The sequence below is a fragment of the Gopherus flavomarginatus genome, chromosome 14 (assembly GCF_025201925.1).
Source record: "Gopherus flavomarginatus isolate rGopFla2 chromosome 14, rGopFla2.mat.asm, whole genome shotgun sequence".
NCBI classification, from domain to species: domain Eukaryota; kingdom Metazoa; phylum Chordata; order Testudines; family Testudinidae; genus Gopherus; species Gopherus flavomarginatus.
Genome location: NC_066630.1, coordinates 10,805,553 through 10,821,063, shown reverse-complemented (window position 1 = coordinate 10,821,063; position 15,511 = coordinate 10,805,553). Strand labels below are relative to the sequence as shown.

General features: G+C 41.0%; 1 protein-coding gene across 3 annotated transcripts in view; it reads left to right on the top strand.

Moving 5' to 3' along the window:
* Positions 1–15,511, top strand: part of CMIP (c-Maf inducing protein) — a 183,406-nt gene that overhangs the window by 146,121 nt on the left and 21,774 nt on the right. For all 3 annotated transcript variants that reach the window (XM_050923007.1, XM_050923008.1, XM_050923009.1), the window contains 5 exons: positions 1,997–2,059; positions 3,059–3,139; positions 5,627–5,730; positions 6,306–6,410; positions 7,678–8,031. In XM_050923007.1, coding sequence (XP_050778964.1) covers positions 1,997–2,059; positions 3,059–3,139; positions 5,627–5,730; positions 6,306–6,410; positions 7,678–8,031 — 707 coding nt within the window. The remainder of the gene's footprint in view (positions 1–1,996; positions 2,060–3,058; positions 3,140–5,626; positions 5,731–6,305; positions 6,411–7,677; positions 8,032–15,511) is intronic.

Below are 15,511 nucleotides of genomic sequence, written 5' to 3'. Positions count from 1 at the left end.
CTCTTTTGGGGTGGAGTGGGGGTCTGTGTGGAATGCATGTGAATTTAGTTCTGGCAAAAGGTAACAGATGGGCAGCCCTGCAGAGCAAAGCTCTCTTTATCCACAGGACAGGCATAGGTTGAACAGAGGAATGCAGGCTTCCCCCACACTGTCCTTGTTCCAGAGAGATCACTTACTGGAGAATCTCCATGGTCCAGTCAGCTCTCAGCCTCTCTGAGACTGCCGATTCTGGTTGTCTCTTTGTGAAGTGGACACCTGTGCACTAGGTACTGGACTGAGATGACAAAGCTTATTTGATGCAAGCCACCAAACAGCAATTCCATCTTCAACTACTATGATCTGATAACCTCTCTGTTAACAGGCAGGCATAAAACCCTCACCGTGACTTTTCAATACAATTTATCAGAGGGATGGAGGAGGATGGATGTTATAGCAAATTATTATAAAGATAAATTCAGGTAGAGTCCTTAATGTAGTTAACTGTTGAATATGTAGCAAGGATATTATAGTCCAGCTGAATATTACAGCAAGAGTGCACCACTTTTACAGTACTGCAGTAAGAATATATTGCTATAGGACCATGACCAGTGAAGAAATAAACAGCTGTAGGGAGAGGAATTGCACAATAGCCAGCTTTAGCTGCTTCAGTGTTATGTAAAATCTAGGCAGCACTTTGCAGATGTGCTTGGCTTTCATTCCAGAAGTTCATGTTAATCTTCTCCTATGGCTGAGTGGATGTTTGTGATTCATGGTGATTTTGATGGGCTAATTTGAACTGAACTTCTGTGGGAAGGGGAAAAAAAAAAACAACAAATAAAACCAAACAGGCTGCATTAGCAAAACCCTGAAATGCCATCCAGGTAGAATGCCTGTCGTTCAGAAGTTTAATACACAAATGTCTAGCTGCTGTTAAAGAGTTTTACTTTTTAAATTGGTACCGGGAATCCCTTACTCCAAGATTGAAAGAGCCTGAAGGCATCATCATGTACGGAGAATGCATTGTTCTAGTAATGCTTTCTAATTTACAAAGGAGACAGCAGCAACATAATTTCATTACACGCACAGTGGCAGGTATGACTTGTAATATATTTACAGTACATAACCACATCAGGTTGCCTAGCAATGGAGAAAGAAAGGTTGACCTGAACTTTTGGAAAGTTAGACTCATGTTGTTTTTTTTATAGAGTGTCCACAAAAACAGTAGTGTCATTGTGATGATCTTGGTAAAATTAAAGGAAATCAGTCATTCCCTGCAAGAGGAGTCTGTTTTGTACTGAGTGGTAACATCTGAGCATAAGCTCATTATAAAAGATGTAACGTGTGTGTGTTTAAGTATATTTTAGAACCCTTTAAATAAAGTGGCAGTGCAACTTTAATCATGGGTCAGATTCATCCCTAGTGTAATACCTCTGAAATCAGCGAGTCCCATTCTGCTCTCATTCATGCTGGTGTAAAATCTGGAGTAACCTATTATCTTCAGCGGTGTTACTTTTGAATTTACACTGGTGAAACTGACAGCAAAATTTGCCCAGTGGGCTTATAACAAGGATAATTTAAAAATAAAACAAACCTTAGTTTCCTTATTAACACTTGGGAAAAACAAACCACATTTCTATTAGTGGTAGATTTTGTTCCAAAAAACAAAACAAACCTCCCTAAAATCCTAAATATGTAACTTAATCCTGAGAACATCCAATTAAACTTAGAGAGACAAGATGGATAAGGCAGTATCTTTCATTGTAATGCTATCTATAATGTCGATACTTACCATGTTGTGTTTTATTGTAAAAGATATTACCTCACCCACCTTCTCTCTCTAATATCCTGGGACCGACGCTGCTACAACAACACTGCATTAGGCTAAATTTACAGTCACCTTCTAATCCAGGTCTTTGTTTTAAAGAGTTTTAAAATATACTCACTCCTGACGTTCTTTTATTAGGGCTGGCCTGTGTGATGAAGTCAAATTGAAGTATGCTAACTTTTTATTTTCAAGGCAATTGCACCTTTGCTGGAAAACAATCACCCTCCGCCTGACCTCTGTGAATTCTTCTGCAAGGTACTAAGAACAGATTCATTGTCTGAAGTCTCATTGATGTTTTTTGTTTTTCTTAACCTCTTGAACTGATTCCCCCAGTTGTTTTCTGTCTTTGATTGACGGCCAGCGAGATCCCTGTTCTTAATGGGCCAGACTATAAAACAGTATTAAACATCAGGAATATAATCCTCAAACACTGACACACAGCAATGTCTCATTGTATGTCCCATTGCTAGCGTAAGTGCCACTGGAACCAGTGGGTTCTGATGGATCATGATGTGGGGCATACACTACAGTGTCCTCTTCCTGCAAGCTTGTGTGTGTGTGTGTGTGTGTGTGTGTGTTACTAGCGTTCTGGACTTTAGATCCAAAGGCCTTTGAATTTGAAAAAGCTGCTATAACTTTAATTTTCCTCTCTAAACTGATTGACATTTCAATTTAAAGTCTTTTTGCTAACAGTTGGATATATACTTTCCATCAGGTCCCCTTGATTAACGGGTAATTCACTTGTAAGGAAAGACTGTCAGATTGGTGGATTCAGAAACTTATCAAAGTCATTCACACATTGTTATTAACCACCTGTAGGGCCAGTGCCTGCCCTCTAGGGCATGTGCATCTAAAATCCCAAATTGGCTCCTGGTGACTAAGGGCAAGTCTACACTTAAAATGCTGCCTTAGTGCAGTAGTGTTTTAATGAAGACATGTAAGCCAATGGGAGACAGCTCTCCTGTTGGCTTAGTTAATCCATCTCCCTGAGAGGCGGTAGGTATGTCTGTGGGAGCAGCTCCCCTGCCAACATATTGCTGACTGCACAGGGGAGTTAGGTTAGTATAACCATATCGCTCAGGGGTGTGTGGATTTTTCATACCCTGAGCAACATAGTTACATTATACTGGTATAGGTCTGTAGTGTAGAGCAGACCTAAATATATTATTGATATTGTCTCAGGTTTCAGACAGTGATTTGGTAAAGGCTAGGGCTCCTCCAGGCTCCATATGTATTTATGGTTTCTCATTGCAGCACTGCAGAGAACGCCCTCGGTCCATGGTTGTCATAGAAGTGTTCACACCGGTGGTACAGAGAATCCTCAAGCACAACATGGTAAATATCGATGTTGTATGTATTTGGTTGGTTAGGAAAGCTGTCACTGTGACCCCTTATGTATGAACTGGCTGTCTGTCTTGTCTAAAATGTGCCCATCGCCATGATGTCTGGTCATTATGTGTGTGTACACTTAGGCTGTGTAGCCATGCACTACATCTAAGGTGCTTACCTTTGGGCACTCAGACTGAGATTCTCAAAGCATCTAAGCTAGATGGACACTAAACGCCCTTAGGTACTTTTGAAAATGCTTCCCTGAAGTCGGAAAATGTTGACCTCTCATTTTTATTGGTATGTACTTATGACGAGGCATGTCAGTTAATACCAGGAAGTGCAGCCATCTCGGGTGGAGCCCAATAGCTGGTTATCACTTCCCAGCAACACTAAGGACTGCCTGTCTTGTTCTGGAACGAGAAGGTGCTTTTATTGCTCTTTGAAGGGTACTAGTGCTGCTAGTACAGTTTCTAATTTGCATAAGCAGATTTTATTGCACAAAGCTGCAGTTTGCTGTGATCCCTGGAATGGGTTTCATGCTTTTATAACTGCACAAAGGGTTTGTTTTCATTGTTATAATTATAGATGACATCCACAGTATTTCTGGATCACAACATACATCTCAAGTAAAACATTTCATGTTTCTTATTTATACAACTGGTTTTTTTTGAACTCTTTGAGTTTTCAGAACTAACAAACCCGACATGGCCAGCAGGCTGTATTCTTGGCTCTGTGCCCGCTCTCTCCAGACATGTCATTTTTGAATATGCCGTAACCTTCGATAAATTTTCCATACATGTTATTCTTGGATTCCAGACCATTAAAAATACTACTACCACCACCACCAAAAATAAATAAATAAATAAAATCCAGTGCTCTTGTGGGGTCTCAAATAAAATCTGAATGCACAGTGTGCTGCTTGTATTTGGTTAGCTTAAGAGAATTGCTCCTATTTACCATACTTTGCATTTGCAGATTGGAAATCAACATGCCTTTTTACCTCTGTGTGTAATTGAAGAATTTACAGTGTTAAATATTAGTGGGAGTGGATATGGGCACTTTACTGCTCTGTGGGGAATTATACTCTGAATAGTCTCTTTAGAGTTTCATATGTGTGTATATAAAAACATGGTCTTGGGGAAGAGAAGCAAAGAGCCCAGTGTTAATTTCATAGCATTAGCAGGCCACTTAGAAATCCGGCGAATACTGGTCTGGGAGTCAGGAAACCTGGACTCTGTTACTGGTTCTGTCGTCCTTGACAAGTTGCTTCAAGATCTGTGCCTCAGTTTCCCCCTGTACAATTATACTCATCTTCTTTTGTAAAGCATTTTGAAATCTATGGGTGAAAAGGACTATATAAGAGCTGATGTTATTGGCCACAGCATTTTGTATCTGCGTGTGATTGAAAGGCAGTGGGCCTGATCCTGTTATATGCTGAGTACTGGGCACCCTCAGCACCTATTGACTTCCAGGAGATGCTCAGCTCTTTGCCAGCTCAGACTGTGTGTTTGCATGTAAGCATTTTTTGGTTTGTTTTTTGGCTTGCTTTGCCTTTTTTCCTAAGTTAACATGGACATTAGGCTAAATGAATCCATTAAGCTGGCCTAATGTATTTGAACAGAGAAATCTGTGAATAGCTCCTAGTTGAGCGCTCTGGTTTTGGTGGGTTTATAGCAATGTTAGAGAGTATGTTGAATAATTTATATTTTATGTACATAAGACAACTCATTTTATCAAGGGGTTGTGGTGGCATCACTGGGAAATGAGCTGTCATGTTTTTACTAATTTGACTGGAGCCAGAGAATGGAATTCCAGACATACTGTGATATACGGTGAAGCTGGTGGTGGTTTGCAAAGGTTTCCAAATCAGCATGTCTTTGGGCATGCTTTTCCCCTCCAAATTGCATCAGACCATACCTTTCAAAGCATTTCCCTTTGGACCAGTTTATAAAACGGAGGGCTGGGATTTTAAAGATTGAATGTGATTATTTGCTTGAAAACTCCTGACAATTACACGCTCAACTGACTATTTGCCTGGTCAGCTATTGCAACTGGTGTAATTAACCACTGGAACAGTTTACCTAGGACATTCTCCAGCATTCAGTATTTAACTCAAGAGTGGATGTCTTCCTAAAAGGTATACTGTGGCTCCAAGAAATTGCACTTGAGTATGCAAAAAGAGGGCCATGCGTGTGCAAATTGGAACTTATGTATAAGTGCTACATTTTGACATGGAAGGTGATCTTTTGCATGTGCACCTATATTTCAAAGGTATATCTTGGGTGACAGAATTTGAAAATATGGCATCATTTTTGTTATTAATCTAAATGTATGGTCAATGAACAGTGGTCCCTGCCGTTCTCTTGAAGATGTCAGCATAGTGATGAAATGAATTTAAATGTCCCTGGGCTGATCTCTGTTGAAAACACACAGTTTTAACATACATTGCAGGCATGTTTCAGCGGCTTCACTGAGTGTCTCCTTTTTGGACAGGATTTTGGGAAGTGCCCTCGGTTGAGGCTGTTTACTCAGGAGTATATTCTGGCTTTGAATGAACTGAATGCCGGTATGGAGGTGGTGAAGAAGTTCATTCATAGGTTAGTTACAGTTAATTCTATGGGGTATTCTCCAACCCTGTGAACATGTTCCTCTTTGTGGCTGAGATGAAAGACAGGAAAAAAATATAATTTTCCTTGTGGGTAACCATGGAGTGGCCAATGTTTGTTGAAACACTGTCAGTACTAGCAAGCACCAGGAAAAACTGGAGGTTCATCAGCACAAATTTGCCTACTGAGGGCCTGATGCTATGCCAGTTGAAGTCCATGGGAAGACTCCTACTCATTTCAGTGGGCTTCAGATCAGGCCCTTAAGTGAGAACTCTTATCTAGCACCCTGCTATTTGTGAACCTTCACGGTGGTTTTTCTTCATCTGGGCTGCAACAGTGCTGCAGTAAATAAACTCAAGAGCTGCTTGATCCAGATCTCAATGCAATCATATTCAGTAGGAATTTCTGGGGTTAAATCAATCTCCCTGAACTTCCCCGAACCTCTATTCCCTGTTCTGGGACCCCTCTCTGCCTATAAGTGTTGTCACCTAGAGACACCTTCATTACAGTAATGTCGCCTTTTGGTTACTTCCTCACACCACCGTAGTTTCTATTTTATTTTTCAGCATGCATGGTCCCACTGGACAATGCCCCCATCCCAGGGTCCTGCCGAATCTTGTAGCTGTGTGCTTAGCAGCCATTTATTCTTGTTATGAGGAATTTATCAACAGGTCAGTATGACTTTTCCAGACTATATTCTGCTCATTTACAAACACTGCTATGTGGTGATGGGGTGGGGGGGGAAGGTGTATGTATGTATATGTGTATATAAACAGAATCAGGTGTTGTTTTTGTTCCCACATATCTTGTGAGAAACTGAGCATGTCCTGTGAGTGCTGAATACCCTTGATTCCCATGGCTAGTCCCCCTCAATGTAATCCACTCACTGTGAGATAGATAATGCAGATGTGAGGTTTCTCACAAGTTCCCAGTGTAGAAAGGGGGTGTGCAGGCTGCAACATCTTTCAGGATGGTGAAGCTCAACACCTTATCGTGCTCATCTTCCTTAGCACCTTCTGTCCATCACCTTGTAGGAGAGACCTGCAGTTGTGACTAGGTCCTGTAGAGATGCACAAGGTAAGAGGCTTCCCAGGCATCCACACAAAGATCCCTTCCAGTCTGGGGCTGTGTGTTCATGACACTGGGACAGCTCACAACCTGAACGACGAGCTAGTTGAAGTGTAGACTTCAATTCCTTAACTCCGATGCACAGTGAATGTCTCCCCCACACAGTGAGCTATACTAACAACCAGGAGACCGGTGATTTCTAAAGAGGTGTCGATATCTGAGAGGCAGCCGCCTGTAAATTGTAGTATAAATTTAGGTCCATACCTGGGTTGGTTTCCAACCACAGTCTGTTGTCATGAGATATTTAACTGGTCGGATTCCAGTGCTACCACAAGATTGATGTTAAAATGGGTTTGGTGTCTGGCTACTGACGTGCTTTTACGTTTTTCAGTCAACGTCAAAGGCTCTTTCTGTTTTTGTTTCCTACTCATTTATGCTTATCTGATTTTCCCCATGTGTGCTGGCTGTCTAGTAGCCAGCAAAATTTCCTAACTAGAGGACTGCAGACCAGAGTCTGGACATGTACTATATTTAGTTGCACACTTGTACATGAATTTCACGTCAGCTTCGTGTAACTCTGGTGGGAGTGTGGCGTTCCCCACACCTTTATGTTGAGCTGGCACAGCAGTCAGACTGATGGAAAGTACAAATCTTCGCAGTATAAGGGCCTGTGGAATGGTCCTTCTGGGGCTTTAATAGTTTTCATCGAGTTTTGTAATCCAAATAAAAAGGAGAATCGTAATCAAATGGGCTGGGGTAAAATACGGCAGGCAGTAGCAACAGAACTTGGTTTCTCAGCCCCACTGTCTTCCCCATCTTATGTCTGTTATGTTTGGCTACTAATGCCATAAGTTTCTCTTTAAAATGCAGTAGAGACAATTCTCCAAGCCTGAAGGAAATTCGGAATGGCTGCCAGCAGCAATGTGACCGAAAGCCTAACTTACCCCTCCGGCTTCTCCACACGAGTCCCGACCTGGTCTCTCAAGAGGCCACCTTGAGTGAATCTCGCCTCAAATCGGTCATTGTCACATCGAATGAGATCCACGTGGAAGTGGAGCGTAACAACACAGCTAACCAGAAGATGACGGCGAATGTCGGCAATGATAGTGAGCCCAATCTGATTGATTGCCTGATGGTCAGCCCCACCTGTAGCACCATGAGCATCGAGCTGAGTGCCCAGGCAGACAGGATCCTCGGCTGCTACGTGGAAATACTCAAAATGCTGTGAGTGACTTTTTACAGCCTTTCGTACATTGTCATCTTAACAGTTAGGGAGCTTTTCCCAGACGTCTGTCAACTCCAACATCTGTGTGCAGCCGGCAGGATAAGACAGGGTTGTAAATCTAACGCTAGCACTGAAGTCCAGTGTCTGAAAGAGGCATCTAGTGCTGCCAATAAATTCTAAAAATAGTATTTGGAGGATGAAAATGGAAAGCTTATTTGTACATGAGACAAGATATTGTTGCTGGCAGCTATTAGTCATTTATTACCCACAAAACATTCCCATTTCACCCCTCTGGACCACTTAAGATTATTGAACACAGATTCCAGGGGGTGGAACTAGCTTTTCTCTTACTAGCTTTAAGAGACACAGTCCCGCCTTAGGCCAAGACCCTGTGTTGTGATAAGCACCACAGCTCCCATTGACTTAGTGGGAGTTGAGTGAGCTCAAGTGTCCCTCAACAGGAACTCACCTCTTCACAGGACTGAGCCTCTAACATTTTGCAACTCAGTCTGCCTGGGTTTTATAGGTGGTTCAGACTTCCCTCCCTCACAAGCTACTCTGTTTATTAGGTGGTCCACGCGGTACAATGAAACCCGATAAATAAACGACTGCTCAAGAAACCATTACAGAATGCTTGTGATAAAGATGAATTACAATTGAATTCCATACACTTGGGGATATTTTGACATGGTCTCTGAGACATGAAGTTGCCTAATCAGGCTAGTCTTTTGGATAGGTTTCACTGGAGCAAGTATACTTTCAAGAGGGATTGATACTGAAAGGATTTTCAGAACTGATTTTTGGGGTAGAAATTTAGATTATCAACTGGGTGCATAAGTGAAATCAAGGGATGACATGAGATGCATGGTAGAGTAGAAAAATTAGAGTGAAACATGTATTCAAACAGTGAGGGTGTGTGACCCAAAGGGATTGCATGTCAGGATTCATGGGTTTTACACTCAATTCTACTTCTGAGTTACAGCGTAAGTCATAGATTCCAAGGCCAGAAGGGAGCATTGTGATCACTAGCCTAAACCTCTCGTATAGCACAAGCCAGCGAACCTCCCAAAAATAATTCCTAGAGCAGATCTTTTAGAAAAACATCCAATCTTGGTTTTAAAATTGAACTGATAGAGAATTCACCATGACCCATGGTAAATTATTCCAGTGGTTAATTACCTTCACTGTTTAAAATTTACACTTTATTTCCAGTCTGAATTTGTCATTGAAGAGATGATTATCAAATATTTGTTTCCCCCTATAGATACTTATAGAAAATAATCAGGTCACCCATTATCTTCTCTTTGTTAGACTCAAAGGAGCTTGATCTGTTTAGTTTATGACTGTAAGGCATGTTTTCTAATCCTTTAATCATTCTCGTGGCTCTTCTCTATTATTGGTGGCTAACATTCATCCTTCTTGAATTGTGGACACCAGAACTGGACACTATTCCAGCAGCTGTTGCATCAGAGCCAAATGCAGAGGTAAAATAACCCCTCTACTCCTACTCGAGATTCCCCTGGTCATTCATCCAAGGATTACATTAGCCCTTTTGGCCATAGTGTTGTACTGGGAGCTCATGTTCAGCTGATTGACCCCCAAATCTTTTTCAGAGTCACTGCTTTCCACAATAGAGTCTCCCATCCTGGAAGTATGGCCTACATTCTTTGTTTCCAGATTGTTTAGCCATATTAAAAGGCATATTGTTTGCTTGTGCCCACCTTACCAAGTGATCCAGATCACTCTGCATCGATGACCTGTCCTCATCATTATGTACCAATTCCCCATTTTTTATGTCATCTGCAAACTTTATCAGTGATGATTTTATGTTTTCTTCCAGGCCATTAAATGGCGTAGGGCCAAGAACTGATCCCTGTGGGGCCCCACTAGAAATGCACCGAATCAGTGATGATTCCCCATTTACAATTACATTTTTGGACTTATCAGTGAGCCAGCTTTTAATCCATTTAATGTGTGTGCCATGTTAATTTTATATCGTTCTAGTTTTTTAATCAAAATGTTGTGGGGTTCCAAGTCAAGTGTAAGTATGTTACATCAACACTATTATCTTTATCAACCAAACCTGTAAGCTGTTTAAAAAAAAATAATAAAAAAAAAAAAGTACCAGGGTTCATCTGAAGATTATTTTTCTTAAACTCATGTTGATTGGCATTAATTATATTACTGGGCTTTAATTCGTTATTAATTGAATCCCATATCAGCCGATCCATTATTTTGCCCTGGGATCAAAGTCAGATTGACAGGCCTATAACAGCGCAAGTCATCCTGTTTACCCTTTTTAAATATTGCTACAATATTAACTTTCTTTCAGTCTTCTGGAACTTTCCCAGTGTTCCTATACTTATTGAAATTCAACATTTAATGATCCAGAAAACTCCATAGCCAGGTCGTTTAAAACCCTTTGATGCAAGTTATCTGGACCCTGATGATTTTAAAATGTCTAACTTTAGTAGCTGCTGTTTAGCATCCTCCTGAGATGCTAGTGGAATGGGAAGAATATTAGCATATATGACATGACTATATCATCTGTGTTTTCACAAATACAGAACAGAAATATTTATTAAACAATTCTGCCTTTTCTGCATTATTATTGATAATTCTACATTTCCCTCTAATAATGGAGCAATACCATTCATTGTTGGGATTTTTTTTTCCTCCAAATATACTTTAAAAGCTCTTCCTTATGGTCATTATTTTTAGCTGCTTTCATTTCCTCTCTAACCAGGTCTTTTCTTTTCTTTTTTAAATCAGTACAGCCTCCTTGTTTGTTCGTGCGGTTTTTGGATGTCTAGCAAAGTGTTCCTAAACAATACCCAATTATCATTCACATTTTTCTGATTAAACTCTTCCTCCCAGCTGATCTTGCTCATAACTATTTTCAGCTTTGTGAAATTGGCCCTTTTAAAGCACCAAGTATATATATTACTGGTCTGGACTTTATTCTGTTTACACATATAAATGTGACCAAGTCATGATCACTTGTACCTAAGCTATTATCAGTTTCTAGTTCTGTGATCATTTTCTCTTTATCTGTCAAGAAATGGTCTAGTATAGAATTACTCGGTATTGGCTGCAACACTTTGAGTTAGGAAATTGTCATATATAATATTTAGAAATATTTTTTAGTGTTGGCAGCATGAGACCTCCAGCATATGTCACTCAAATTGAAATCCCTCATGATTACATAGCCTTTTTCCCCCTGCACATTATAAATAGGTGTGTAAAGAGGTGTCATCCTGTTCCCTAGTATGATTTGACGGTCTGTAGCAGACATTAACTAATATCCCATCTTGTGCTTTATCTGTTAGCACATTGATGCGTAACATTCAGGATCATTTTCTTCTGTGTTGTCAGTGACTCGGAAACAGGTAATGCCATTGCTGACATAGAGTGCCACTCCGCCTCCCCGTTTGCCCACTCGGTCCTTCCTAAATAGGTTATAACCATTTGATTTTTAACATGCCAATCATGCAAAACAGCCCTCCAGGTTTCAGTAATACCAACTAGATCAAATTCATGCTCATAAATAAATAAATGAAAGTGGTGCTGGAAAACCCACTAAAGTTTCCACATTTTTAATGTTGTAATCGTATAAGGTGTTGTAAGGGGCAAATAACGGATGTTTGAGATATTTGGGTTACAAGGCATTGTGGATGAAATCCTGACTCTGCCAAAGCCCATGGGAGTTTTGTTACTGACGTCAGCGAGGCCAGAGTTTCACCAAATACATGGGCAAGATTTTAAAATGTACTCCCTGGAATTAAATAAATCAAAATGTGATGACTGAGGACTTCCTAAAAACAAAAGCCTGCAGAGGCCCACGTTTTCAGAATTATAAAAATATGCGAGTATGTTTTGTGTATGCCGTTACCACATTTGCAGGTATACTTGCAGACATTGCACACTTCGATTATATGCAGACAGATCCTGAAAATGTGGGCTATGCATTTTATTGGCAAGGCAAGTTAAATCCAAGATGGAGCTGTCATCATTCTTTTTAGCAGCAAGCTGCTGTAGTACAAAGTTTTGAGTAGGTTTCTCTTTGACTAGACTCCTCTTTCCTTCCCTTTAGAAATGTTAGTATTAGATCAACACAGCATTTGGCTTTGGTTTACCTGGTATCTTGAGAGCCTGTGTGTGCGTAGGTAATGCATCAGACATACATCATATTCATCCCAGTCCCCTTGACTCTTGATATTTTCCGTAAACACCATGAACTCCCAGTCCCAACGCTATCTTGGGCACTACTCATTTTTCTCATTAAGCATCGATGGTTTATTCTTTTCATTTCATCATGCAGCTGACACACATTTTATAAACACATTCATTAATGGACTTGTTCTTCTTTGCGTCCTACCTCCAACTCTCAGGTTACCCATATGATGCATCTGCATCGCTCTCAAGTCTTGTACAAAGAACCATGATTTCATTGCATGCTGTACATTAATATACAATTGGTGACATGAGCGACAGGTATTTTCAACAAACTCCTCAACTGAAACAGTGGGGATGGGGAGCCATTACTGCTGGTGTGTGTGTGGGGGGGGGAGTGCGTGGGGGTGTGCATGCTCACATGTGTGCTGCTGAATTGGCCACCCTGGAGACCCTAGTCCACAAAATGGGTACAGCACATGACCAATGGGTACAGGAAAACCAGTGCAAGTTTCCTCTGCCCGCCTTGCCGGTATGTCCTGATCCCGACAAAAAAGGCACCACTTTTAATATAGTTCCAATGCCCTTCTATTCCCATTCAAGCCCTCCTCTCTACTGAGACTACTAACAGAGTTGCCTGTTAATGTCCTTCTGTCATTCTGGGTGTTTTTTCAAACCCATCCTGAACTAGGAAGTTCTACATGCAATAACATTTCATTATTTATTTAATTACTGTATAATTAACTTAGGGCGTCAGGGAGTAATCTATTTAGGCTAATTATTCAAAGTCTCACAAATAAGAATCATTAACAATATCTTCAGTAGAGGACATTTCCTTTTCTTCTGTTTCCTGGCAACTTGGCACTTTTGAATCAAAGAACCTTTGAGCTATTAAAATGTAAAGTTATTCAGTAACCTCTAGAACAGGGGTAGGCAACCTATGTCACGTGTGCCGAAGGTGGCACGTGAGCTGATTTTCAGTGGCACACTCACTACTTGGGTCCTGGCCACTGGTCCGGGGGGCTCTGCATTTTAATTTAATTTTAAATGAAGCTTCTTAAACATTTTAAAAAACTTATTTACTTTACATACAACAATAGTTTAATTATATATTATAGACTTATAGAAAGAGACCTTCTAAAAACGTTAAAATGTATGACTGGTACACGAAACCTTAAATTAGAGTGAATAAATGAAGACTCGGCCCACCACTTCTGAAAGGTTGCCGACCTCTGCTCTAGAATGACTCAGACTTTTGCAACACAGAAGCTTGAGCACCTGTTTGACAAAATTCATCTCTAACCAAGTTCAGTTTTGTCATCCACATTGGGATGACTGTGATAGAACCAGGAATGTTTGATGATCCAAATATATATAACTCTGTTTTTTGTTGTTTTTTTTTAAATCCACCAGAGTAACAAAACACCATCATCATCATCATACAAAAGAAAAACCTATACTAATTGTTTGACAGGTATTGGCAGCTGAGCAATAGTTAGGGCAGATTTTAAAGAAGCTGCATTCTCACCTGGAATACAGTATTCTTTTTGTCCCCATAGTGATGGCTCAAACTCAGTGTCAAATAGACTCCCACAGATCCTGGACCCTGATGATATCGTCAGTACCAGCCAACCCACCTCCCCCTTTTTTGAAAGACAAATAGTCTTAATTTTTTACTTTAAATCTACGGTAAATTGGTAGAAAATTTACAGTTGAGAATATTCAATTAGAGCATCCGAGAGCTGCCTGCCATTGTCCAGTGCCTGGTTTAAGTGATGATAATTCCTGTACACTGAAGAGTTTCCCATACAGTAAAAATTTTCTTCCACATGGAGCAAATTTCCAGCGTAATGTCAGCAAGGTCGTCTCCCAGTTGCAAAATTGTAAGGAGGGAAACATCTGCTGACAGATTTGGCTGTATCTCCACTTCAGCTGGCTGATTAAGCTCACGTATTGAGGTCTGTACATCCACAGCAGAGGAAAGGCTGCCTGCAACCTAACTCACTGGGGCACCAGTTGCAGGCTTCACATGTGTGCAGGGGTCTCTGGGATTGCTTAGTCTTCAGATTATGTGGGAGTTCTCCTACCTTTAGGGTATATAAGCAATTTTATGTTATGAAAAAAAAAGTGTTCTCCAGTTCATGTCTGGAGACATCTACTATTGTCAACCAGGCTAATATATAAGTGAAAAGACCTGCTAAACCAGCTGCAAGAGCAGAAGCCTCTAGGAGAGGCAGCAGCCACGGTGCTTGTACATTTTCTCATGACCATCTTTCCTCTTTATTATTATTTGTTTCCACTGCTGTCCACAATGTGCTTGGTGCTTTTGAAACTTAAAAGAGCCCTAAATATCTTTCGACTTGAGCTATGCATGTAGGTAAGCACAGGACAGAGTTAAGTCCAATGGCAGAGATGCCTGGAGAAACTTACACTGCTGCTATTTGAGCTTTGTATCTGATGGGAACATTAGAGGACTTCACTCTCCAGAGCTGTCGATCCAGCAGCACTACATTTGCCTTTAAAACAATAATGCCGAGCATAAGAGACTTCCGGCTCCTTTTTCAGACAATGGCAGCAGCATTTTCCTACTGACCCAAGTGAGTGCCCAGTAAAAATGATTTCAGCCCTGAAGTGCTGGTCCAAATCTGGATCCACACTGCCTCTAACTCCAGGTTCTCTGATTGCACACATCCACTGCAGCTTCCCCAGCCTCCTCTGCATTCCCCAATAGGTCAGCACCGTACTCTGAATATCCCAAGCAGATTCTCTGATGTCATGTTTATCAGGGTTGCCCTGGGCTGCTAATATGTTTTGAATTGTTTGCGCTGCGTATGACATGTGAGCAGATTTTCATTTTGGTGAAAGGCGATACCGGGAAAGGAAAATGTATTATGTCTGCAGGCAGATGATTGTGATGGCCCTAAGGCAAAGGCAGTTTAGGCAGAGATTTAATTACTGTTGGTGGCTAACATTCTGGACTGACAGTGAGACGGTTTTCTGGGTACGTTAACATTGTTTGCAATGGCAAGTGCTCGCTCTGACAGCCTTCACGTATTTATCACCCTGATACCCAGTCTGCCCCTAGCTTTCCATGGACTCTGCAGATGGCTGCACGCCTCAGTAACACACAATCCTGACATTCATTTTTGCGTGATTTGAGATTTTAAGCTGAAATCCTGAATAATGGCTGCACTGGGGCTTCTTTCTCGCAGAGGCCCTCCATGGGATTAAAGGGTTGTGATTAGTAAGTCGGAGCTTTCAGTTCAGCAACCATTGAACAACTACATGGGAAATTTTGTCATAGGC